Source organism: Sinohyriopsis cumingii, chromosome 15 (assembly GCF_028554795.1).
Source record: "Sinohyriopsis cumingii isolate HCF-2022 chromosome 15, ASM2855479v2, whole genome shotgun sequence".
In the NCBI taxonomy this organism is placed as follows: domain Eukaryota; kingdom Metazoa; phylum Mollusca; class Bivalvia; order Unionida; family Unionidae; genus Sinohyriopsis; species Sinohyriopsis cumingii.
In genome coordinates, this window is record NC_142975.1 from 141,563,722 (window position 1) to 141,590,159 (window position 26,438).

The 26,438-nt window shown below is 35.5% G+C and overlaps 1 protein-coding gene across 1 annotated transcript in view; it reads left to right on the forward strand.

Moving 5' to 3' along the window:
- Positions 1–26,438, forward strand: part of LOC149782934 (ran-binding protein 9-like) — a 74,975-nt gene that overhangs the window by 29,659 nt on the left and 18,878 nt on the right. The window contains exons 6-9 of the mRNA XM_089934494.1: positions 6,584–6,685; positions 9,928–10,010; positions 12,374–12,486; positions 15,282–15,860. Coding sequence (XP_089790620.1) covers positions 6,584–6,685; positions 9,928–10,010; positions 12,374–12,486; positions 15,282–15,860 — 877 coding nt within the window. The remainder of the gene's footprint in view (positions 1–6,583; positions 6,686–9,927; positions 10,011–12,373; positions 12,487–15,281; positions 15,861–26,438) is intronic.

Below are 26,438 nucleotides of genomic sequence, written 5' to 3' on the forward strand. Positions count from 1 at the left end.
CTGACAACTCTATCGTTATGATGCATAGAAATTTAGAAATACAAGTACTAAAGTCAAATCCATGGCCAGAAAATTCAAGACAAAACTGTTTTTCCATTGTCAGTACTTGGAGTGCTCCAGTGAGTGAAATGACCCAGGATAAAACTATACACCCCCAATAACACTGTATGAAGCATTGAAACCCATCTTCTGTTTTGTTCATATATAATATAAAGGTTATTTTGTACACACAATTCTGTGACATAGGTTGACACTGACAAACACTGGTGTCCTCTTAAACAAGCAAATGATGTAGTCCAGCTGTTTCCTGTATTCTCTCAGTCTTAATAATCTTTCTAGGTGTCATCACATTCCTACTTTGACATCTGCTTTTGTTGACACTGGAATTGGAAGTGGATGTTTTATATCTATATCAACTGGTTTCCTTCTGACTGACTTTCTTTTTACATTTGTCATTATTGGAAGTTGAATGGAATTTGTGCTGCCAGAAGAACTGTCCATCCCATTCTGACTACTGTGGTCACTAGAAATTGTTAAACTGGAGTGGTTCTCAAGCCACTCTGCTTGCTAGGCTTGTTTGTTCTCTCATTGGATAGCTATTGCTTTGTTCCTTGATGATATAAATGGTCTTTACTGGACAAAGTGCCATCTTCCTTAGCCTTGATTTCTTTTTCCTTTTGCTAGCTGCCTTGGCCTCTTCTGATTCTGTGAAAGCTTGAAGGCATTCCATTTTAAAAGTAATTGCTTAATACATCTGCCAAGAGGGATCCTCCTGCTTATGTTCATACTTCTGATGTGCTTCAGAAATTTATGTGTGCTGGTACAATTGAGACTTTGGAATTCTTTCAACTCCTTTCAATGCTTTGAACTTAAATAATAATATATGTCCACCAGCATCAGCTCAGGTTTTATTGGCAGCTTTTCATGCAGCTGTGTGAATTAAATGACTTAGACAATCAGGAAAATGTATGCCATCACCATCCTTCTCTTTCATGTACATATGAACACCATTCCATCAGCCTGTCATTACACTCGCATTGTCTGAACCAAAGGCAGTATTGTTCATCCATAGCACAGACTGTTTAATTTGCTGTCAAGAAGAAGGAATATTTCTTCACCAAGATATGTGCTGTTACATGAGGACATGATCAATGGGATATTTTCCTGCAGTTTCATCATATTATTTTACAACAGCAGGATGAAGTTTCCTTGTACTACTGCCATCAGTTGCCATTCCAAATTCGATAATTTTTCATTGTTTCTGAAATTTATGCACTAGTTTCATCTCCCAAAACATTAATTATTGCTGTAGTTTTGGTGCATCTGCATATGAACTCACTGGCCATTGCAAAATCGGGAAAAGTCTTTTTGAAGAGATGGTTGTCATGATCATTTACTGCTATAGGATTTCCCTCAAAAGTTCATAATGTCTCTGCATAAATCGCTTTATCATCTGCTGGTCTGAGCTTGGAAAGTCAAAATGCTGTCTTGGCATTTGTTACTATCAGCTTGACAGCTGCATATGTTTTGATCTGGTTATATGCCATCTACAGTCATCCATTTCCATCCGTTATACTCACCATTTTCCTGCACTGTGTGCACAAAATGGCATATACATTTCAGCAGTGTTCTAGTACATGCCACTTCACTTGTATACTCTGGCTGATACTTCAGATGTAACTTGGGTGAGGATAACATTGTTAATTATTGTTATTTTTCAGAGCAAATCGTTTCAGCAAAGATACTTGCCATTTGCTTCACACTTTGGCCTGTAATATCACTGGCTAAAATATACGGATTTCTAGGAAAATCCTAGTGACATGTCCAATCAACATTCACCTTTAGCACATAGAATCTACCTGTGAGGACAGACAAAATTGGAACTCATCTAGAATGGATGTGGAATCTGTAGTGTAACTGCACTAATGCACAATGTGGAATCTCTAAGCAGAATTGTAATGTTTGGCATGTCTTATGCTTTGGTGTGGGATATTATCAGTTCATTTGTCACCACATCTCTTAAACCACTTGGGGAAATTCACAAAACATTGTTGTATTGCTCCTGGGTACTAATTTGCAGGAGAGAACCCTTGGCTCCCACCCTGGGAGGATATCAGAGGTCAGGTGAACAAATATTTCAGTTACAGTAACAATTTTAAATATTTTCAGATTAAACTTTATATGGGCAATTATAGAAGAAAGACACATGACACATATATGATGGATTTTGCATTATGCTTTCTTGGATCTGTGTGTGGAATGCACTTGGTCACTGTCAGTGTTGGGATGCACTTGATTCCCTGTGTCACTGTTTTTGGGTGGGATGCATTTGCTCCCCAGGGTCATTGTCTGCGGGTGGGATACATTTGCTGTAGTTGTGTCCTCCACTATAGACATAGGTTCCACAACATTGGTTTATGGAGCATAACTACAAAGGCATTTAAGAGATATCCATTAAACTTGAAATACATATTATGCTAGTGGTCATGGTATGTCATTTTCTATACACAGTTCTGCAATATTTTTCCTGTTTTGGGCCATTTGTCTGTTCATGCATAGATCCATTATCCACCCTGGTTTGTGGGTCAAAAACTCTAAAACTGTTTTGTCTCAGTGAAATTTGGTAGATATATTGGACATATTGTTGTGGTGTGGCTTTTACTATTTGCACTGCTTCACATTCATGTTCTTTTAAAATAATATTTTCATCTGTTTGTCCATTAATCCATCCAAACATTACTCCAACATTCATTTCTGGATCATGACTTGAAAACTATTCAAGGTATCTCTGAAAATGGTAGACATATTTGACCAGTGATACAGATGTGATTTTTGCACTTAACTATGCTTTAGTTTAAATAATTTGATTAATTTTTCCCAATTGTCTGTAAATCCATCTATCTCTTATCCAAATTTTCATTTCTGGGGTAAACTGTTGAAGATATATCAGTGAAATGTTGAATTGTTTTGGTATTGTGTATGTTAAAACATTTTATGGTGCCACCTCAGCACAAAAGATATTCCTTTTGCTATTAACAGTTCTTCAGCTGCATTATGTTTAATGTTTTTGTCAATTGGTACATCATTAACAATTTCATTTCCAGAACCTAACTCCAAAACCAATCAAGATTTGTTCACATCAACATATAAATCTATGGGATGTAATGTGTAAGAGTTATAGGCCTTTGTATGAGATAGAGAGGCAAAGATTATTTTCTTCTTTTAGTAGTGCTGGATTCGCAAGGTAGCAGTATAATATTCTTAATGTAATATGATTGGGTAAATATTTTTGGAGAAGCATAATTTACTATAAAAAAATTTTTGTTGTTCATCCATCCATCCACACTTTTGTTTATCGGTAACACCACATAACTGTTGAAGGTATCCCTGTGAAATGTAGTACATGTTCACTAGTGATATTAATTTCTCTATGAAATTTAGTACATGTTTATTAGACTAATGACATAGATATATGTCTATTAAATTTAGTACATATATTAGACTGGTATAGATATCTATGAAATTTAGTACATATAATAGGCTAGTGGTATAGATGTCTATGAAATTTAGTACATATAATAGGCTAGTGGTATAGAGGTTTATGAAATTTAGTACATATAATAGGCTAGTGGTATAGATGTCTATGAAATTTAGTACATATAATAGGCTAGTGGTATAGATGTCTATGAAATTTAGTACATATAATAGGCTAGTGGTATAAAGGTTTATGAAATTTAGTACATAGAGTAGTGATATAGATGCCTCTACAAAAATTATGACTTATATTAAACTAGTGGTATATGCTTTATGACAATATCTGCTATAGTAATTGTCTTTAATATGACAAGTATCATGATAGTAATCCATATATAAATAAACTGCAGAATATATATAGTAAAACATCAATTATCCAGACCCATTGGGGTATGTAGTTTTCATCCAATAATCATTACCTCAAAAAAGCAGAACTTTTTAATGGAAATATATGAAATAGGTGATGGATGTGTCATAAGTGTCAAAGGGCTTTGATCAAAGTAAACTTAGCTGTCAGGGATTATATTCACACCTGTGCTGATTAATTTTTATCAGCTTTTAAGTAACAATTGATCATTTTTGACACTTAATTACCTGGGCTTAGACTAATGAATGCCTTTGATTGGACTTTTTTGCATCTTAAATTGTGCTTGATTAGCTTCAGATTTCTGTATGACAGATTACATATTGTCACTGTTCCACTCACATTGCAAACAAAATTGAGTGCATGAATAAACCTTTTGTCTTTGTGCCTCAGTGTCTCCCACCCTCCCTTCTAATTTTACATCAGTGATTTAAGTATGTTATTTATATTACCTTTGTAATTACAGTTGTATGAGATTATAGTGATTACCTTATATACTTGCATATAAGACAAGTCCAACTGTAAACTGCATGGACCCAGTTCTGCCATCACATAATGCACTGGCAGATTTGGGTTTGTGCAGTTTGTTAGGAGCAGTCAGTAGAACAAACAACATAGGCCCTGATCTGCAGTTACATTATGCTATGGCAGATCAAGATCTCAGTTGTTTGCAGTTGGATTCAACTTATAAGTTAGTATTTTATGGTAGGTTGCTTCTAATTACTGTTAATCTGTTCTGTGTTGGTGGCACAGTTAGCAAATTAGTTTCATTTACAGATACATGTACATCAGAATAAGCGAATAATTTAAGGGACATGCAGGTAGCCCATGCAATAATCTGGAATATCCACATGTGGATAATTAATATTTTACTGTTTTTTGTTTAAGTTCAGACTAATAATCAAGTTGTGTCTTTCACTGTGGAGAAATTACAAGTTTCAGCATCTTGACAGTTTTTCCATTTGTCTGACCATCCATCATTATATAATATTTGTGTCAGGAGTGAAATTAAAACCTGTTCAAAACATCTTTATGAAACATTTTTTTAATTCTTGTTCAAGATGTGCCTTTTATTTTTTTTAATTCTTCACTAAAACTGATACACAGAAAATAGATGCTGACTTGTAATATTGTTGTTACCTTTACACATCACATGTAGCTTAATTACCAGTAATGAATTTGACCAAAATTAAACTAGTGCAAGAATGGTTTATATTACTAACCTGTATTTTTGTTAATACTTACTCCTTGTCTTCTATAAATCCTTTTGTCACCCAAAAAAACATTTTGACTACATGGGGAGATACAGGTGACTGCATCCTCTTAGTCATTTAAAGATTGAACTTCCATGTGAAAGAAATCCATCTTGTTTGTAAGAAAGCCAAACCCTGTGGTTGATTTTAATTGTTGCACTCTTCCCCCAGTGTAAATAAATGGGTGGGGAGGATATTGCTATCAATATGTCAAACTGTTTGTTCATCATCTGTCTGTTAGAACACTTTTCCAGTGCATAACTCAAACCATTCTGAGTATTTCAACCAAACTTGGTACACATGTTGAGCAAGCTGTGTGTATGTTCCTTTTGATACATCAGATTTTCCACATTGAGCATCTTTTATGTTGTCATGGAAGCAAAAGTTTATCACAAGTACTATTAAATTGAGGGATCCTTTAGCAGAAGTAGTATAACAATTTAGATTGCTTGGTCCTAGGGTACTAGCATAAAATTTAGATTGCTTGGTCCTAGGGTACTAGCATAAAAATTTAGATTGCTTGGTCCTAGGGTACTAGCATAAAAATTTAGATTGCTTGGTCCTAGGATACTAGCATAAATTTTGAGTTGGATATTGTGTAACCTATGAGTCTGGTTTTGAGATTTTTGGTCATTCAGTCAAAAACTGCATTCCTTTTGTAATGCTGATTTTGAATGAGAATGAAAACTTGTTTGCAAACTCCAGCTAAGAGTTTTATGATATCCAGGCCTGGACCTCAGGTTGCTTTCTATCTGAGGATGCTTTTAGTATCAGCATTTACATATCATGGGGAGACCCACTGGTGGCCTAAGTAGTTGGAGCATTTGCCTCAGATGCAGAAGTGGTGGGTTTTAACCCCAACCGAGTCATACCAGAGACTTATAAAATTGGTACTAACATCTGCCTCGCTTGGTGCTTATCATTAAGAGGTTAGTGTTAGGAAAGGTTGGTCTGGTGTCTGGACAATGTAACTGGGTGGGACATGATGCCACGTTTGTTGCATGTTGCCCCAATGGTAGACATTCCTATAAACTGCCATATTGCAGACATTGTAGCGATATGTAGAAAAATGGTTAAAGCTATGTTAAAAACCAAATCACACACACACATCTGGGGACAGTAGGATATGTTGTCTCTAGATGACTCGTATTTGGTGTCATTTTTGGTAGCACAGGATTATCAGCTGGTGTTTTATTTAAAGTTTGTCATTTAGCCATTCGGGTAGTGGGCTTGTTGTCTCACTTGTAAACATGGATGAAGAGGTGTAACAGAAGAGATTTAATATTGTTTTAATAACTTAGATACAAAATCTCCAGGGTTATGAAGGTCAGGGTTACTGTCGTATGATTATGGAGCAAGTGAGATGAAATATATCACAACTTCAGTTTAATTTCATCAGCAAGACACTAAGTCCAGAATTTTTTTGTTTCAGTCAAATCTGTACCCCACAGTAGGTCTTCAGACACCAGGTGAAGTTTTGGAAGCCAACTTTGGTCAGACCCCTTTTATGTTTGACATCGAAGATTATATGAAGGTACGGTATTTATTGTCTTACCCGCAGTGACAAATGGTGAGACATAAGTATCACTTTTCTGGTGCTGCTGATGTTGTGGATTAAAGTAAAATAATGCCTTAAAATTCTATGTTAATGACTTTGAAAATTAGACATGATGGGGGTCATCATGGCATCATACATGGACACTTGGGTCAGTAGAACACTTGTGTTTATGGTTAACGATCAGTCAGACCCATAAAAAAAGGTATGTCAGATTGCCTGTATTGATGAAGCACTGCAAATCATTTACAATATTTTCATTGTCCATTTATTAATATTTTAGCTCACCTGGTCACAAGACCAAGTGAGCTTATGATACGACTTTGCATCCATTGTGTGTTATCCATTAACAACAATGGTTTGTTGACCATATTTTCGATCCAGTTTAGATTGAACCTGGAATATGAATATATATCATCAAAATCTTGGACGAGTTCAATAATGAGCAAGATTTATGCATTTTAATGAGGTGATCTTGCGTCTGATTGGCTGACTTTGTTACCACTTGGAAGGTCATATTTCTTGGCTGATTTTGATCAAAATTAGAATATATGCTTATATCCTTAAGATATCAGATAAGTTAGTGAAATCCATGCATACTGATTAATTGATAATGCTGAAGATTCACTGAGCTTGCAACCACGTTGAAGTTGTAATTCTTATTTTGATTAATTGGTATCACCATCAAGATCTTGATAGCCATATTTTTATCTCATTTCGGTCAAACTTGAAATACGACCTTATATCATCAGGATCGTGGATGAGTTTTAAAATATGTACACAAGTTCGCATATAAGGGATTGGACTTATAATTCCTTTTCCATAGTACTTGATGTGAATATATTAAAAAAATAAAAGTAATTTATTCATGCATGCTTTCATTCACTGGAGTTAGAGAAATTGTTTATTCAGCCTTGAAATACAGGTGTTTTGCTGCATTTTTAAAATAATATTCCTCATCTGTGATGTCACCCAAATCAGGAAAGGTTAGTAAGCATGTGATGAGCTGTTCCTTAGGAAAAATTTTAAATGCTCATGGTGAGACAGATTTTTATAAAAAATAATCTGTTATTTATGTTGAGATTTCCTCTTTATGTGTTTGAGTGTCACTTTAAGTTATGTAAGCCAGGTTATGTAACAGAATTTGGGCCTCTTGTTTTTATTTCTTCAAGGTTGTCATAATTTAATTCTAAACTACCAAATTGATAATGACAAACAGAAGACCTGGCTTTTGGCACTCGAGTTACTGTTTATGGCACATGCGTGCTTTATCTGTTTATATGATATGAACATCCTCGCTGCATCTCAACCATTCTTTCTTTGCAACATTTTGGAATGGGTTTGGAAGTTGACAACTTTGTAAATACATGTACATATACAATATTTGTACATCCTTGGTGAAAATTTTGCGTTAACTCTTGACAACATATTTTTATGTTGGCACACCATTATTGTGCTTTTGTACCTGGGGGCATTCAGTTAGTGCTGACTAACCATCCTACTGTATGGACCAAGAGTGAATGTATACCCTCCAATCCTTATGATTTGACTTCAAGTCATACTCAGATGACCTTCCTGTTATGGACTTAAGGAATAATTGCCAAAAATACAATAAGAGATACTGGATTGACTGGGTTTGGTCCAGATTTTAGCTTTGCTATTCATAGACCAGAAGACCTTATGGGATGGCCTTTTATCTGTCATCTGTCCATTGTCTATCCCATTAAACAAGTTTGTTTTCACGACTCCTTTTAAATTTCTTTAAGGATTACCATGAAACTTCATCCCACTATCTAGTTGCTCCTAAAAGAGTACCTGTCTTGAATAGAAAATCATATGAGGTTTTCACTAAAGGACTTTTTAGGATGTCTAGCTGGTCCTGAATGAAAATGGTGCCAGGGCCTTTGGTGGCAGATGCCTCTACAGATCAATGACATTTCACCTCTGTCCGTTTGCTTTCGAGTTTTAAGCTTGGCCAACATGGGTAAATGAGAAAGCTTGGTAGTATCCTCCGGTAAGTCATTGGTTCTTCCCAAGGTTTTCATGGAATCTTCCTCCACCAAAATATACTGGCCACAATGTATAGCCTAACATGTGCTGAAAAATAGCATTAAACCCATAACAACTACATAAAAATGGTGCCATTCTGACATCCAGTATGGCCACAGTGGTGGCCATCGTGAAAATCTTATCATTACTCCTCATAAATTGAAAAGTCAGAGCTGGGGTTTTCACCAGAACACTTTTTTTGCTATCTAGATGGACCTAAATTAAAATGGTGCTAATCTGACATCCACTATCGCCACCATGGTATCCATTTTTTAAATCTTGTTATCGCTAGTCCTCTGATGGATGGTCATATCTGTATTGGGTTTTCATCAGTAGACTCTAGTGATGTCTGGTTGGTCCTGAATGAAAATGGTGCTGATCTGGCATCTAGTGGGGCTGTGATGTGTACAAAGGTCTGTTTTGCCTTTTCCTTGGGTGGCCACTGTTTACATGTTTGACTGTAAATGTTTTTTCCAGGCCATTGAGCTATCATGGGACTACAACTTTTGTCATCTCCACTGCTCATGCTGCACGTTCTTTTGTCCAGGTACACCTGATTTGGTCATTACACCTTCATTTTTCTCTGTATCAGTAGGAATGACACTTAGCTCCATAATGATATAGCCTGTAACATTTTAAAAGTGTCATTAAAACCAACAAACAACAAATTGTGGCTCAGTCACACACATTGAACATTCCACCAGGTTTGGAAACTTGCTTTACAAGACTAATATGACCATTTTTATGCCTCACAATTAATATAGAAGTGGTTAGTAGAGTTCTTAGTGTCACGCTTGTTCATCTGCCTGTATGTATCTTTGTGATCTCTTTCTAGAAATGCCATGTGTCATATTAGGCCACTTTGCTGCTGCAGAAGGAGTGACTTTCTAAGAGGAATACCACTTTACAATATTTGTATCAGTAATTGTGAGAAAAAAATGGAATCAGTTATGGGAACATTCGTTTTGTGCATTTACTATAGTACATTCAGACAATTTTGGGCAGAACTTTAAACATGTTTCTTTAATTTAGTTATTGCTTAAAATGTGCCTTTGTGTGGCCCTCACATGTTGGTTTTCCATGATCACAATAATGCTTTCGAGATTGGCATATCATATGCTTTTTGAATGTACTTGTTCTAATCAGGATAAATTTGTACCCATTTATTTCAGGAATGGAGGATGAAAACCAGCCTGACAGTTCATCGTTTTCCAGTGAGTGACAAGAAAGGAGAGTGGCAAACAACTCTCCAAAGGTAAGTCGATGATGGCTTTTAAGGTAAAAATTGTGTCAAGCTTGAATTTAGAAGATGGTGTGACATGTGCATAACTTTCTTGGAAGCACTGGATGTAGCATAAACAATGTCATCAGTCAGAACATGTTTGAAAATTTGGTTTATAAAATCTTGTGTGCTTTGGTTGAAATCATTAAGTAGAGGAAACATTGGGGACCCAAATCTTGCTGGTACATTATGCCTTGGTACATCAGAGTCTGTGCTTTGGTTGAAACCATTAAGTAGAGGAAACATTGGGGACCCAAGTCTTGCTAGTACATTATGCCTTGGTACATCAGAGTCTGTGCATTGGTTGAAACCATTAAGTAGAGGAAACATTGGGGACCCAAATCTTGCTGGTACATTATGCCTTGGTACATCAGAGTCTGTGCTTTGGTTGAAACCATTAAGTTGGGTAAACATTGAGAACCCAAATCTGCTGGTACATTATGCCTTGGTACATCAGAGTCTGTGCATTGGTTGAAACCATTAAGTAGAGGAAACATTGGGGACCCAAATCTTGCTGGTACATTATGCCTTGGTACATCAGAGTCTGTGCATTGGTTGAAACCATTAAGTAGAGGAAACATTTGGGACCCAAATCTTGCTGGTACATTATGCCTTGGTACATCAGAGTCTGTGCATTGGTTGAAACCATTAAGTAGATGAAACATTGGGGACCCAAATCTTGCTGGTACATTATGCCTTGGTACATCAGAGTCTGTGCTTTGGTTGAAACCACTAAATAGAGGAAAAGTTGGGGACCCAGATCAGCCGTACTTCAGAGTCAGTGCTTTGGTTGAAACCATGAAGTAGAGTAAACAATGAGAACCCAGATCTGCTGGTACATTATGTCTTGGTACATCAGAGTCTGTGCTTTGGTTGAAACAGTTAGGTAAAGTAAACATTGAGATCCCAAATCTGCTGGTACATTATGCCAAGGTACATCAGAGTCTGTGCTTTGGTTGAAACCATTAAGTAGAGGAAACACGGACTTAACAACACTACTGAAAAAATCAGGAGAATACAGATTTTTGGACCTATCTCCTGATTCCCTGATTTTTAATAAAAAAATCCCGGTTTTTAAACTGCTCGAGAAAACAGAATACGTATTTTTTTTACTACAAAGACATCATTTTCTGTTTCCCCGTTTCTTTATCTGGTGTTTCTATGTCTGGTATGTTTCTTAGTACTTCACTATATCCAGCTTGATTTCCTGTTTTCATCCACCAATACAAAGAGATTGTCTTACAGTGTGGTTCTCTTTATCCTACCCCATTAGCAAATCACAGCAACATAATGGATCAGTTTCTCAGCAAGAAGTGAAAAAAATAAGAAAAGAAAGTAACTGATGACTTTTCACCAGGCAAGAAAAAGAAATGGGATCAAAAATATAGGAGTGATTGGGAGAAGCAGTTTGCTTTCATTCGTCCATTGACTTGCAGGGCATGTCATGCATTCTGCCAGTGTTGCTCACAGCATCTCTCAATATGATGTGGTGGTCTAGATGACATTAATAAACACAGTGCAAGTGTTGCAGATGTGTCGAAACAATCTGTAGTATCATTTAAGGTCCTGGCCTTTTTCTCCAGCCAAATGAAAGGAATCAACACTGATAATCTGCATAGAGTTTCAGCTTTACCAAATTTACAAGTACAATTTAGATGCAGAATTGAATGTAGAAAGAGCTGATTATCGGTAGGTTGCTCTCAGGAAGAAAAAAAGGATGGATCTGGCGAATTGTTGTTTCCAACCATTGGGAGAGTAATGCTATCAATACTTTCAATACCGCACAGCAACAGCAATGCTGAGAGCATTCTCATTGGTCAGGGGGAAACAACAACTAGCCAGAGAGCCAGCCAGCCTGGAAGCTATTCTTATTATCAAATTTGGCACCCATGGACAAAAAATGATGAACTTTTGCAGAAACGCAAATCTGCAACATACAATGGACTGAAATAACAAAAGTAGACATCTTTATCATTTTTTATATATATATATATATATATATATATATATATATATATATATATATATATATCTGTTTGTGTGTGTGTGTGTGTGTGTGTGTGTAACTTACTATTGTACCTCCTAATTTTTAATGGTGATTTTCCTGATTTTGATTTTTTCAATGTTGGCAGGTCTGGAAACGTTGGAAACCCAAATCTGCTGGTACATTATGCAATGACACAGGAGTCATTGCTTTGATTGACATCATTTGGCAGAGGAAATAGTGTCGACTCAAATCTGTCGGTACATTATACCTTGGCACCTCAGTCTGTGCTGTTTGTAACAATTTTGAGCTTGCAAGCATTCATTATATCCACTGTGTCTTTGCATTTCAGGATTGTCTCCTCATATCTTGTGCACTATGGATATTGCTCCACAGCAGAGGCGTTTGCAAAGTCAACAGGACAATCATTTGAGGAGGACCTAACATCTATCAGAAATAGACAGAGTAAGAACTCCATAAACAAAAGTAGTGCACAGCTTTGAATATTAGATAGTGCACATAGCTCGCAATGTTTTAAATTAGCGTTATGATTTGAAAAAATATTTTACTAGTTATTGCCACAATAGAATGTTAAGTAATATGAATATTTTATTATATAATCAAATGAGTTTTAAATGAAGTAAGCAACAAATAGTCTCAATGTATAATGCCATGATTTTAGAAACCATTAAATTCTTATGTACCTAAGAAATCAAATATTGTACAGTGGAGAAACTTCAAGTTAAAATACCATTGATGCATTTTTTATTTGCTAATGCCAGGATTCATGAACTTTGTGTTGGGCACAAGCAATGAATTTTTAAAAAAACAGCAAACAGGTAATTGGAATAATGGTAGTCCTTTTCTCCTTTTGACAGACACATAAATGAATTTTGAGCACCAGTGAGCAACATCATTTTTTCCAAAACCACAGAAATTACTATCCGCAATAAATGAATTGACAGTACAGTGTGACCCCGCTATAGCACACTCCGTTATAACATGAATTTGGATATAACAGTCACGATGTGGCTCCTGAAATTATATCAATGTATTTTTCTCATACACGAAAAAAAAAATCTTTCTTAAAAGTACATAAAAAAACCTTGAAAAGTTTATTATCGTTTTGGGGAAGAGATCGTGCATGAATAATAGAAGACGATCTTGGTGTGGCTCCTGAAATTTAATATGTATTTTTCTCATACACAAAAATGCGTAAAACCTTTATTCTAGGATCACATAGGGCTTTGCCAATGTCGCAAACTGCGATTTTATTTTCCTTACTAGCGGCAAAATAAACTGTCTGGTGATTATTTTTTTTGGCGACATTGTTGGCTGTTTAAACTTGTATATAAAACCATTGGCTTGGAGTGGAGAAATTCAGAGGTCCCATGAAAAGAAGCTGCAAATTGAAATTGATCTATTGTTACATAAACAATTTCTTTGTCAGTATTGACAAACCATCTTAACAGTGCATTGTTATATCATAATCCGCTTATGTTGACATCAAGCATGAGTACTCTGTGTTGTGAGATATCCTCTTTTTTGTTGTTGACATTTCTGGTAGCGGAGATCAACCGGACAAGGCATTATCTTGTAATCTTTCTTTTGTCAGATTTTTGGCAGCTTGCTAGTAATTAATACATTTACATAGACTGACATTTGTGTTTGGATGGTAAGTAAAATTCCTTTTCTTTCCACTCAGAATTAAATCCTTCAGAACACCCACATTTTCTGTACTAATCCTTGTCATCAGACCAGAACACATGCATCTCTGTCGTCTGTTGACCCTTTGTTAAATTTCTGACGCATGCGTGGAAGGCAGCTTCACTCTGCTACCACAAATGTTAAAAAAAACCCATCTTGTTGGTCTATTCAGTTAGCAGGGAGGAACTGTAAGTACAATCGACCAAACGACGGCCAATTCCTTTTTAAAAAATGTACCCAGATAAAAATTTGAAGCACCAACTGTTATGAAAAGGTACTAAGCAAATGGGGAAAAAATCTGTCTCAATCATGCAATACAATTATTTGATGTTGCTGCCACAATAAGAAGGGGGCATTTGTTTGGTTCTCCAAAGCTGGCCTTAAGTGGTGATTCAATAATGCATGCACCTTTCATCAAAGAAAGCCAACTACAATATTCAAAAAAACCAAAGAACTTTTCTTCAAAGAAGTCAGTACCAAACTTAAATAAAAGCAATGAAATATGATGGATTCTTTCATTTTCCAACACGACTGGAACACGTTTACTGTGCAGTGAAAGTTTCCTTTTTGCAGGGAAAAAGTTTGTGCTTACGAACGCTACCAACGGCAACTTAAAACGCAAATGAACTTTTACCAACTTGGGATGTACTGAAAAGTAAATGTGCTTCATTATTTGTAATGTGATTGTGCTATGATTATCCGCTGAATTCAGACCTATATGACCTGTGACAAAGTTATTGAATATTTAAAAAAATCTGTGTGTGTGTGTGTGTGTGTGTGTTTTCGATGGAATTACTTGTATTCTGGATTCAATGAATGTGATGAGATTCACATGTGAGTACATGGTGTTTATACTCTATTCATGCTATACATAAGACATGTATATATAAACAGTATACAAGTATATGCACCAATCCGTGGTTGTCTAAATAAAGTAAAATATTATATATGCCTTCTCTGTTTTCACTACAGGTATATTTCCCATTTAATATGCATCGATTTAAGATGGTAACTATGCCAATGAAGCATGCTCTTTACCGCCTGCATTTATTACCTAGACACACCCCACCCCACCAATTTTTTGAGGTACATGCATAATTGTCTTCAGCTAACTGACCTGGTTGCTTATAACACAGTTCGGTCTATACAGTCGGGTTCTATGGCTCCCAACTGCCATGTTATAGTGGGGTCACACTGTACTTGGATTCACTTTTTTACAAAATGTTTGACCTGCATTGAGTCAAGAGGTTTATGTTGTCTCTAAGTTCCATTTTGTCCTTTTATGCCCAAGATTGCTGTTTTATGCATGAATTCTTAAGAAGAGTAAATCAAGTGAAAAAAATACTGAATTCATTTGAGATTTCATGGATGTACCTGGTATCAGACGGTTCTCAGTCAGGGCAGCATCGATCTGCAACAGTGAAAACAATAGTTCAAAATATAAAATTTAAAACTTTCATTTGTATATATATTATGGTGTACAGGTCTCCCAACCTAAAACAGAGAGGTTGCTTATTTGAAGCTTTTTTATTCACCAATTTTTTACTTTTTAGGAATACAGAAGTTAGTTTTGGCAGGAAGAATGGGTGAAGCAATAGAAACCACACAACAGCTGTATCCAGGACTACTAGAACACAGTTCAAATTTGTTATTTATGCTTAAGTGTAGACAATTTATTGAAATGGTGAATGGCACAGATAGTGAAGTTCGGGGTGCTGCAATTCGTAGCCCAAGATCTCAACACAGTGGTAGCAATCGGTCCAGCCCGAGCATGAGTCCAGTTCACCACCTTCATTCTCCACGTATCTCAGGGGGCACCAATTCAGGGAGCAGCAGCCCTAGTCGGTCCAAAATTGTCAAAGGTCATGGTTCTCAAGGTCAGAGTTCACAGAGCCATGGCAACCAAACAGACTTGCAGACGATCTCAGAAGAAGCAATGAATGTAGCAAATGCAAAAGTGTTGAACAATGTTGCTGTGAATGGTGACACCACAGACTCTCGCCTCATAGAGGATGTTGAAATGAGTGATGGTGTCATGGAGGAAAATTCAGGGGTAATTGCAAACGGAAACTCTGATGGACATTATATGAATGGAAATAATCATGCATGTGAAGTAGAGGATGACATGATGGGTAAATATGTCATTGGTTTTCTCCCTCTAATACATCATCTTGCATATATGTGATATCAAAGAACTGATAATTAGGCATCTTATGAGCACTTAAGTCCACATATACCATGATATATCAAATCCATTTAGGGCATTGCATGAACAGAGCCTGTGTTTTATGTATCATATATACATATTCATTTTTTTGCATGAAAATTTTGATGAGCAGTTTTTTCAAAGGCATGTATGTACAGCAAAAACTTTTGTTAATACTGTTAAGGGACAACACTTCTAAACCTCTTTTTGAATTTTCTTTTAGCAAATATGGCCATAAGGTCAGGTCAGCTTATCGTGTGGTCCCTCATCTGGCACGCATCATCTGTTGTCTGTCCATTTGACCAGTGTCAGTCATCAGTCAACAGATACTTGTTTTAACTTCTCAGAAACCATTGAACCAATTTCAGCCAAGATTGGCTGAAAACATCCTGTCATGAATGTCTTTCAAAATAACACAAATGCCTCTATTACTGAAAATCAGTAAACTTGTAAATGACTTTTTGAAGAAAACGAACCCACAATAGAGAATTGAACTGTATTTGAAAGAATGAAGTTGTTTGAAGTGTGTACAGTTGATGTTGCTCATCTATCAGTAATGGCAGATGTTAATCAAATTAGAAAGACCGTTAATCAAATTAGAAAGACCGTTAAACAACAACTCAAAATATGTTGAATAGAATTTAATATAATTAAAGAATGCATCCTTGCATGAAGGCTTTCAGATTTTAACAGAATGATACCAATCTGGCATAAGAAATAGCAGCCATTACTAAAAATAGTAAAAATCTTTAAATGACATATGAAAAATTGCTTGAAAGAATTTTTAAAAATTTGACAGAAAGCATCAGGGCACAAATGCATTCCTAGTATTTACTAATGACAAAAAACCACTAATAGAATATTTGACAAAGTATCCTGGCTTGGAGGCTGTCAGTTTTGTGCAAGTGATACTGCTGCACTATTCAAAATGTTACTGAAATGACCCAGACAGTAATCTTTACAAAAACCCTGCTTAGCAGAAGTTGACCTGATTTTACACAAAGCATTGTAGTATGTACTGGCAGCCAAAATTTCAGCTTAGAAATTCTGTGTGGATTTTATAACCAATAGATAGATCTTTATAAAACTAAAAGAACAAAACAAGGATTACATGTCTACCTCGTCTGGTTCAAAAGTTATGGGTAAAAATATTCTTCATAAAATGCAGAGATTTTCTTCAAATTTGTCAAATTGCATAAATGGCCAAATTAAGTAGCTGATATTATCGAAACTAATTGCAGTTTAAGTCTGGAACTTTCCAGATCTCTTACATTCTATACAGAGACTTTGCTCAATTTTTTGGAGAACTCAATTATCGGAAATAACAATGTAGCAGACCCCCCAAATTAACGATCTTCACTAAACTGGTCAGCGGCAAATACAGCCGCAAATATTAAAGATTCAATGTCTTGGCCATTTATTTATCAATTTTTAAAATTTAAGGTTTATTGTGTTCAGATTGCTGTAATCTATCTAATGATTCTATATTCCGTGGATTTAAATAAATTATAAAATAAACATCTCCCTACCCCCTGGGCAGAACTTACATGACGTCAACATACAACCACACAAAAAAGTAAAATCTGCACAACCAATAACAAAATTTTATTGAAATATAAAAAATCATGTTATATAACAAATTCAATATCAAAATGTCATGTATGTTGGAAAATCCCCAGTCAGCTTTGCACAATATCAAAATCTCAATAAAACAAATACAGGAAGGAAAACTTTAAGAAACAATAAAACATCTGATTCAGATATTGATTCTAAATTTGCTCCTGCAGCAGCTGTCAGCGCATGATGTATCTCCTTCTGCAAATTTGTATGTCTAAAATCACCTTGACATGAGGCTGAGCAAATCTTTTCAAAAAGTTCTTTAATTCGATCAGAAGTGACCGGAAATTTACTTTTAAGCTGATGGAGTTGGATCAAAAACTTGTAGGTGATGACATCTTGCTCTTGATGCTCAAGGGCTATTTTTCTCCTTTGCCCTTTTTAATCAACCATGTAGACATACGGTGGAAGTCTTCATTCTCTGTAAAAATGCAAAACAGCACAGTTAATAATTTATAAGACCTGTATCAGTGCAAGATTTGGGAAACTGATTTTTTTTTCTACAACAGTTTGAAACTTAAACATTGTAAACAAAAATTATCAAACTTTTAATTTTTTTTGTGTATATTCTAGATTGAGATCTTCAGGTGGTAGAATTTTAAATGTTTAACTTTGTGAGCATATTTTGTTTTGTTTTACTTTACCAAAAAAAAATATGTTTTGATATATTTATACACAATACCAAATCATGACATTGAATGATTTATTGCTAGATTGGGAGGATGGAAATGTTTTTTTTTATTTATTTTTATAGCAAAGAAACAGACAGACATACAGAGATTAATTACTAATTGTGTGTGATAACAGTATAAAAGTGTTGATTTCCCAGAGAGACCAACTAAAAATAACAACGAAACTTCGACCAAGAAAAATATTTGGATGAAAACAACAGAACGAAGAAATACATTGTAACAGAAACCTACTTCCGGTTTATAAACGTCCAATAACTGTGAGGAAATAAGCAAAAAAAAACAAAATATTTATGAACAGAATGATTAATTATTCACTCATTTTACTAATTCATCGAATTAATATAGGTAGTTACTATTTTTTAAAATTGAATCACTCTCGCAGTCTCGGAATGCAAGATAGGTTAACATACGGTTAATTGTGAACTTCCTGTTGCAGTATACACGCATTTTATCGAAGAGTATCTTATTTAATCCATTAAAATTAAAATAAAAGAAATGCATAAAAATATTCATGACTGTTTGGAAAAGCAAGAAAAACAAAACTTACCAATGTGCTTTGCAATTTCTCACAAACGAGACCAAAATCTGGACCACCTGTCGATGAGAGGTCAGCCATTTCATTTGGAATCACCTCACAGGGCGTGACTCGAGATATTTGATTATGACCTTGCGGTTTACACGCTTGCAATTGGCTGCCTTTAATAAGATCTCGAAGCCATGCATATCATTAAATTCAGCGAAAATTGGGCTTTCCAGTGCATATAGGTATCATATATCAATTTTAAAAAATGGCCAAGATATTTAGCCGGAAAAATGAACCTATTTTTTGAATGCTTACCAAGAAAAGTTAATTTAAACATACATATTTCAAACTTACATGAAAATAAAGGCCGTTACCTGCTCTACCATGTGGTGCTATTTTTAGGTGTTGACCCAGTGACTTCGGAGTTTAAATGGAATTTCCCTAGCGAAGGCAATATTTCTTGCTTTCACTGCGAGGCGCTCAGCTGACCAAATCGTGCCCAACAATGAAACTGTTTTTTTTAGATGAAAATTACTGTTCATTCTCTTATTTTTTTCTACAAACCAAACAAACAGTTAAAAAGAGCAAGAAATGAACTTTTTATTTCAGCATAAATTGTAATATTGGTGCTCTGTCAAAAGTGCTACACGTCTTAATGGAGGCTGCCAGTACATAATTGTAGCAAAAAGCCTTTAAAGTTTACAGAAGTTATAATAATCACCTTATCTGGCTGTCTGTCCATATCTGTCTGCTCACACTTCTTATAACCACCCAAGTCCAGCAAGCCTTACAAATAATTGGATGCCATTTGTAAGGTGAATTGTCTGTATTTGGATGTGCCTTTTAAAGGTTTAATCATTCAGCTAGAATTTTGGCAAAATGATCGTCCATTTACAAGCAATTCTACATGTCTCAATTGTAGAATCTTGTAGCCAGCATAGTTCAAGAATCAACCAGCATATTCTGATACAGTTTGGTATGAAGATTGTCTTATAGCCCTAGATGTGTTATTTATGGCATTGTCTTGTCTACTTAAGTTTTTAAAGAAAGAGTTGTGGCCCTTTGACAATTCACATCAAATCTTTTCATGGGATGTTGCTTGTAACTGGCACAGCTTAAGTATCCGTGTATCTTCATTATGGTCATACTGATCAGATCTTATGTGATATTGCTTGTATTGATGAAACCTTGATGGAATTGGATTTGAAATATTTTATATCGTCGTGTAGAGGAGTCAAGTCCCCATCTCCTGATTTTATTTTTCAATGCCAGATCATTTGTTTAAAGCCCTACAGAGCAGACAGTAATGAGTGGGGCCATTGATGTACCTATTTGCTATTAGGTCATTTTTTTTATATCTGCCTCTGCAGAGGTCTTAATGTGTTTAATACCACAAAATTATTTCTGTTATTTTGTAAACTTATTTTCGTATGTCTTAAAAATAATGAAAATTGTATTGCTTTTGTTCTACTTAGATTTAGACTCCTTTGTCAGATATTGTAAGTGGCTTGGAACTTGCACTTGATGCAGAAAAGGTACATTATTGATAGGCTTTATAAAGTATCATTATCTTTTCATCTGCCTTGTCTGACATTTTGTCAAACATAGTAACAAGAGTGTTGTATTATGCCAGTTTCATCTGCTGGGGAATGTACATATTCAACACATACCCCATAGTCGACAAGTGCTGGACTGTCAGGAATATTTTTCTGCTTGTACTTCTCACATAACTCATAAAATACTGCATTCAATGATTTTTTTTTGGTATTTCAGCCATCAAAACCATTTACTTTTGAAATTTCTTGACTTCTCCAGATTAAAATGTTCATCCCGATTTCTTTCACTTATTCATGATGGCTGATGCGGCCTTTAATGACTCCAGCAACAATAGCAGTGCTTTCTGTCCTATGCTGTTATTAAAAAGTGCTGATTTATGCTATCAAACTTAATTGATTGGCTGTTTTTGCTATTAAACAACCAATTAACAAAACTTGGATAGGTTCTTTGTTTGCTTAATGATCTTTGCTTCCCACTTATTTTCTATGTATCATTACTTTTTTTTTGAAACAACACTGCAGAAATATTTATTTGCTCTACTGGTCTTGAGTCAGAAGACCTTATGGATAGCTTGTCCTTTGTTCTACCTTAGCACAGGTTTGTTATTGGTACTCTACTGGTCTTGAGTCAGAAGACCTTATGGATAGCTTGTCCTTTGTTCTACCTTAGCACAGGTTTGTTATTGGTACTCTACTGGTCTTGAGTCAGAAGACCTTATGGATAGCTTGTCCTTTGTTCTACCTTAGCACAGGTTTGTTATTGGTACTCTACTGGTCTTGAGTCAGAAGACCTTATGGATAGCTTGTCCTTTGTTCTACCTTAGCACAGGTTTGTTATTGGTACTCTACTGGTCTTGAGTCAGAAGACCTTATGGATAGCTTGTCCTTTGTTCTACAGGTTTGTTATTGGTACTCTACTGGTCTTGAGTCAGAAGACCTTATGGATAGCTTGTCCTTTGTTCTACAGGTTTGTTATTGGTACTCTACTGGTCTTGAGTCAGAAGACCTTATGGATAGCTTGTCCTTTGTTCTACCTTAGCACAGGTTTGTTATTGGTACTCTTTCTAAAATACTTGGATGATTGCCATGAAAACCTTTCACCCACATTCATCCCAAATTCTAGCTGATCGTAAATGAAGATGGTCCAGCTCACACATCCTATATGGCCACCACAGCAACCATCTAGAAAATCTTGTTATCACTACTTCTTCGCATTGGATGGTCATATCAGCATGGGGTTTTCACAATAAGGTTGTTTCTAATGTTAGGATGTCTAGTTGGTCCTAAATGAAAATGGTGCTAGTCTGATATAAAGTATGGATGCAGTGGCAGGTATCTTGAAAAATGTTGCTGCCAAACCTAGTGAATAAAAGTCATATCAACATTGAGTTTTCAGGACAAGATTTATTATTATGTATTGTTATTCCTAAATGAAAATGGTTCTCCTTGGACATACATTATAGCTGCCTAAGTGACCTTCTTGAAAATCTTGTTATCCATACTCAATATGGATGACTTATCAACATGGCATTTCAGTACAAAGTTCATGTAATTGTTACAACTCTACATCTTAAATTGGGGTCCCGAGTGGCCGAGTGGTCTAAAGCGCTCTCCATTACGGATCACTGCCATCTCATCTCTGTCTGCGTGGGTTCGAGTCTAGGATTCGGCCAATGTGGGTATGTGAGAAAGCTTGTCAGTAGCTTCTCATGGGTCAATGGTTCTTCCCGGGGTATTCCCGGGTTCTTCCTCCACCATTAATACTGGCCGCCATGCATAGCCTATCGCAGCAACAACATCATCATCTTAAGTACACCTCTCACTCAATAACTTGTGCACAACGGGGTTCAGAAACATAGACTGCACTATTTTGCTATATTTATGTGAGTTATTGAGGGATCTCCATAACAATATGAAACGATACCATCCTCACTGGACATCAAGAAAATTATGGTGGTGGGCAACTTGTCTGTTTAATGGCTGAACACTCGCTTTGAAATCACGTCGGGAATAAATGTCAGTAAAGCACTTTTTCTAATGAAATTATTCTTTTTTATGTAAAAATGACCTTTATTTTCAAGATATCCAACCACTGAGAGATCGTTAACATTATTCTAACTGGTTTCAACAACCTTCACGTGTACGCGAAAACATTGTGTATTACAATACTGCTTGATGCTGTTGTTGAGTAGTCTGGTTCCCTGAACCATCTGCTCCTTGCTTTGCTCTCTGCACTTGTGGAATGCAACACAATGAGCATACTAAGCAGTTAATCAGACTAGTTATTGTTTAAAAATCACAATCAAACAAGATTCCTTTTATTTAATTAAAACAGCATTTAGATCATGAAACAGTCATCATCGTTGAAAGAAAATTTTTTTGTTTTGTTCTGTAATAAATTATTGATGCCACGATTTCATTGCAAGTAATAGTGACACTTCTTCTCAATCTTGAGATAATCTCTGAGTGCCAGGTCAGGAATTACAAATTAATAAAAAACCCTGGAACTATCTGTTCATTAATAAAACTTATCTATGAAAACAGAATTTTATGTCACTAAGTATTCATTTTGCTTGGCTGTCTTGCTGTCATTGATCACTTTTTTGAATGAGTGCTAAATTAAGTAGTTTATTATGTTCACCCCCAAAATTGTAAGTGTTTGATTGATAGCTTGAAATGAGTTGACCTGACACTAGACCATTACCACTAGCTTGTATGCAGGTTGGATTTGCATGCTTTTTAACCTTTCATTTAGTCCACCCCACTTTATTTGTTACGAAAGATGCAATCAACATGGTTATACAAAGAGGTCAACTTTTAATTCATTGCAACAATACAACAAATACTTGCGCAGATTAGGTGTGAAAACACCATCGGCACTTAATTGGTTCTCATAGAAGCACTCACACACATAACCTACTACAGTAGATTGACATATTTCATGTTGGAATTCAACAGGACACATTGTATTTATAATCATTATACTTAACTGAACTAAAAGATATAGTTGAAACATGCATTTCACTTGATTAAAAAAAAAAGTTATTGGTATTTATTTATTAAAGTGCTGCCTTAAATAGGTGTTGGTGACAATTTCATTGATCAAAATTCCATTGCACACTGTTATTTATGGTGTACCCAAAAATTTGTTTGGAGAGAAATTTTAATGAAATACATGACTTCTTATTAAAAGTTGATAATTTCATAATGTTGATTTAAATTTCCAGGTCCTGTCAACTGTTTTTTTTTTTTTTTACAATAAAATGAGCGATATAGAAAGGTTTCAGTTACCAATTTTGATTGGGATTTGCTTCATGTTCAGCAAATAGGGGTCCAATTTTTTGTACTTTCTAGTTTTAAAAATAGGTGATCCACAACTGATGCTGCATTATAAGTGGGTTTGCAAGTTATTAAGCAGTGAGTTATCAAAACATTTTAGGAAAAAAATCCATGGAATACATGCTATGTATTTTTTTCTATGTCAGTGTAAAGCCTTCAACAATGAATTACATCAAACTGATAATTTTCTGTACCCATACAATATACAGTTTTTTTAGAGTTTTAAATTACAAGAATGAAACAAAAATGATATGTTGGTATGAGGCATTTAAAATATATATACAGTTACGAATTTGACTTCTGTACAATCTGTTATTCACCATTATGGCTGTATTAAGTTGTGCACTATAGACACTCCCTAACAAGATCTAGGCAATCGCAGTGCCTTTGTATGACAGTATGCCTTCTGTAACTGCTATAAAAAAAAACATGCAAAAACCAGGGGTAATGTATCTGTGCATATCATGATATATGGGCATCATGCTGCGAACGACCTACAATGAGATGAATGTATTACTCAGTCACCATTAAAAGAAAAGAAAAACAAAAGAAAAAACTGCCCTAGGTGACACTATGCATCCACAAAACCAATTGAACAAAATTTTTCTAAGGCATTACAAAGTTATTTTCTTGCCTTATTCCATGATAAACAGAAAGAAGTGAAACCAACATAGTAAGTAAAATCGACAATTTATTTCTCTAAGTTACAGAGTGAAAATTTAAGACACTTATAGATTTGTGAATTAAAATAATCCTAAATGTCCTATCAGAAGTCCAAAAAGATAAGATGTTCCGAATGAATTTCAGTAGTCTTGAATGTCATGATGTAATCAAGAATGTCTTTGAATGAATTACAGGACAGTAATTTCAAAATAATGTGTTAATCCAAAGTTAATGAGCACTTAGTAATTCCAATGAATAATTTATATATTTCCTTTTGAATTTATATCTAAATACAGATTTAAATTCTAATCAAAAAGGATTATCATATACTGACCGAAAACCGGAATAAATTGTTACTTTTTATTAAATCCCTATTTAAACACAGTCATTTGATTTGTAGCTTAATAAAATGTAAAGATTTCTAATGGATAAACCTTGTCTAACTATAAACAAGACTGATGATAAACTCGTGCTATGTAAACTAGGTGTATGTGTGTGTGTGATTTAGATTTTTAATGTAGCTTTAACAATTTTTCAGTCATATTGCTACAATGTCTCCTCTGTGGCAGTTTATATTGCTGTCTAGCACTTGGGCATCATGTCACAGACATGTAGCATGATGTCCCACCCAGTCACATTATCCTGACACCAGGCTGACCAGTCCTAACACTAACCTCTTAATGCTGATTGCCAAGCGAGGCAGCTGTTACTACCATTTCTGTAAGTCTTTGGTATGATTTGGCTGGGGATCGAACCCAGTACCTTCTGCATCCGAGGCAGATGCTCTAACCACAAGGCCACCGGAGCGGTTCAAAACAAGGTGTTTTATAACTTACAGTAATGGACAAAAAAGCCTGCCTCAGTGGCTAGCTTCAGAATGTTAGTGTTCAAGAATGTAAGATGGTTTCAGGAGTTAAAAAGAAGTAATTATCTTATGGATTCATGAAAATTCTAGTCAGTTGGTAGACAGTCAGTACCTTTGAGAAACTCTTGTTCTAATGATGCCAATAGTTTTAAAGTACAGTCTGTTTTACGTTATGCAGAGCTGTATACTGTGAAACCCTATGAATTTGTTGGGTCCAGGTTTTGTGGTACTAATGAGTGAGCTAGACCACAAATTTAAAGTCTCTATGAAATATTAACCAAGTCAACATTCATCCCCCAACCCTGCTGTCATATTCAGTTGAAAGGAAAAGGATCACCTGCTTCTTTGTTTGTTTTAGTACCTTGTCTAACTGTAGTGCTTAGGATGTGAAATATTCATTAGGAAAAGTACATATCTCCCTTAATAACTTGCGCACAATGGGGCCCAAAAAATAGACTGAACTATAAACGAGGGCGTGAGTTACTGAGGGACTCACAAAAAAAGTCTGCTAGACATCCAGAAAATGGGGGTTTGAGGTGGGGGCAGGAACTAGGCTGTTTAATATATAAATTTTCGTTTTATAATCACTTTGAGAATAATTGACAATATAGTGCTTTTTCTAATGACATTCATTATTTTGTATGTCCAACATTTGAAAGATCGTTAACATTATTCCTAATAGTTTCAACAACAAACCACATGTTCGCAAAAACATGTGCATTATGTCACTGAATTTTGTTTTGATTATTAGTGTTGGTTCCCTGAGTGGCATATAATAGTATAGTGTGAAGCAGGGAGCCTACAAAGCAAGTAATAGTGAAACTTCTTCTCATACTTGAAGATATCTTAGTGACAATTCAGGAATTATCAGAAACTCTTTTCCGCTACATTGGTACATATCTGTGAAACAAAGCTGTTTATTTTATGAGGTATTCATTTCACTTGGTAGACTGCTTCAGTGGCCTAGTGGTTAGAGCATCCACCTCGGATGTGGATCCACCTCAGATGTGGGAGGTTGTGGGTTTGATCCCTGGCTGAGTCATACCAAAGACTTACAAAAATGGTACTAACAGCTGCCTTGCTTGGTGCTCAGCATTAAGAGGTTAGTATTAGGACTGGTTGGCCTGGTGTCAAGTGTAATGTGACTGGGTGTGACATCTGTTGCATGATGCCCCAGTGCTAGACATCATTATAAACTGCCACACTGCAGACATTGTAGCGATATGACTGAAAAATTGTTAAAGCTACA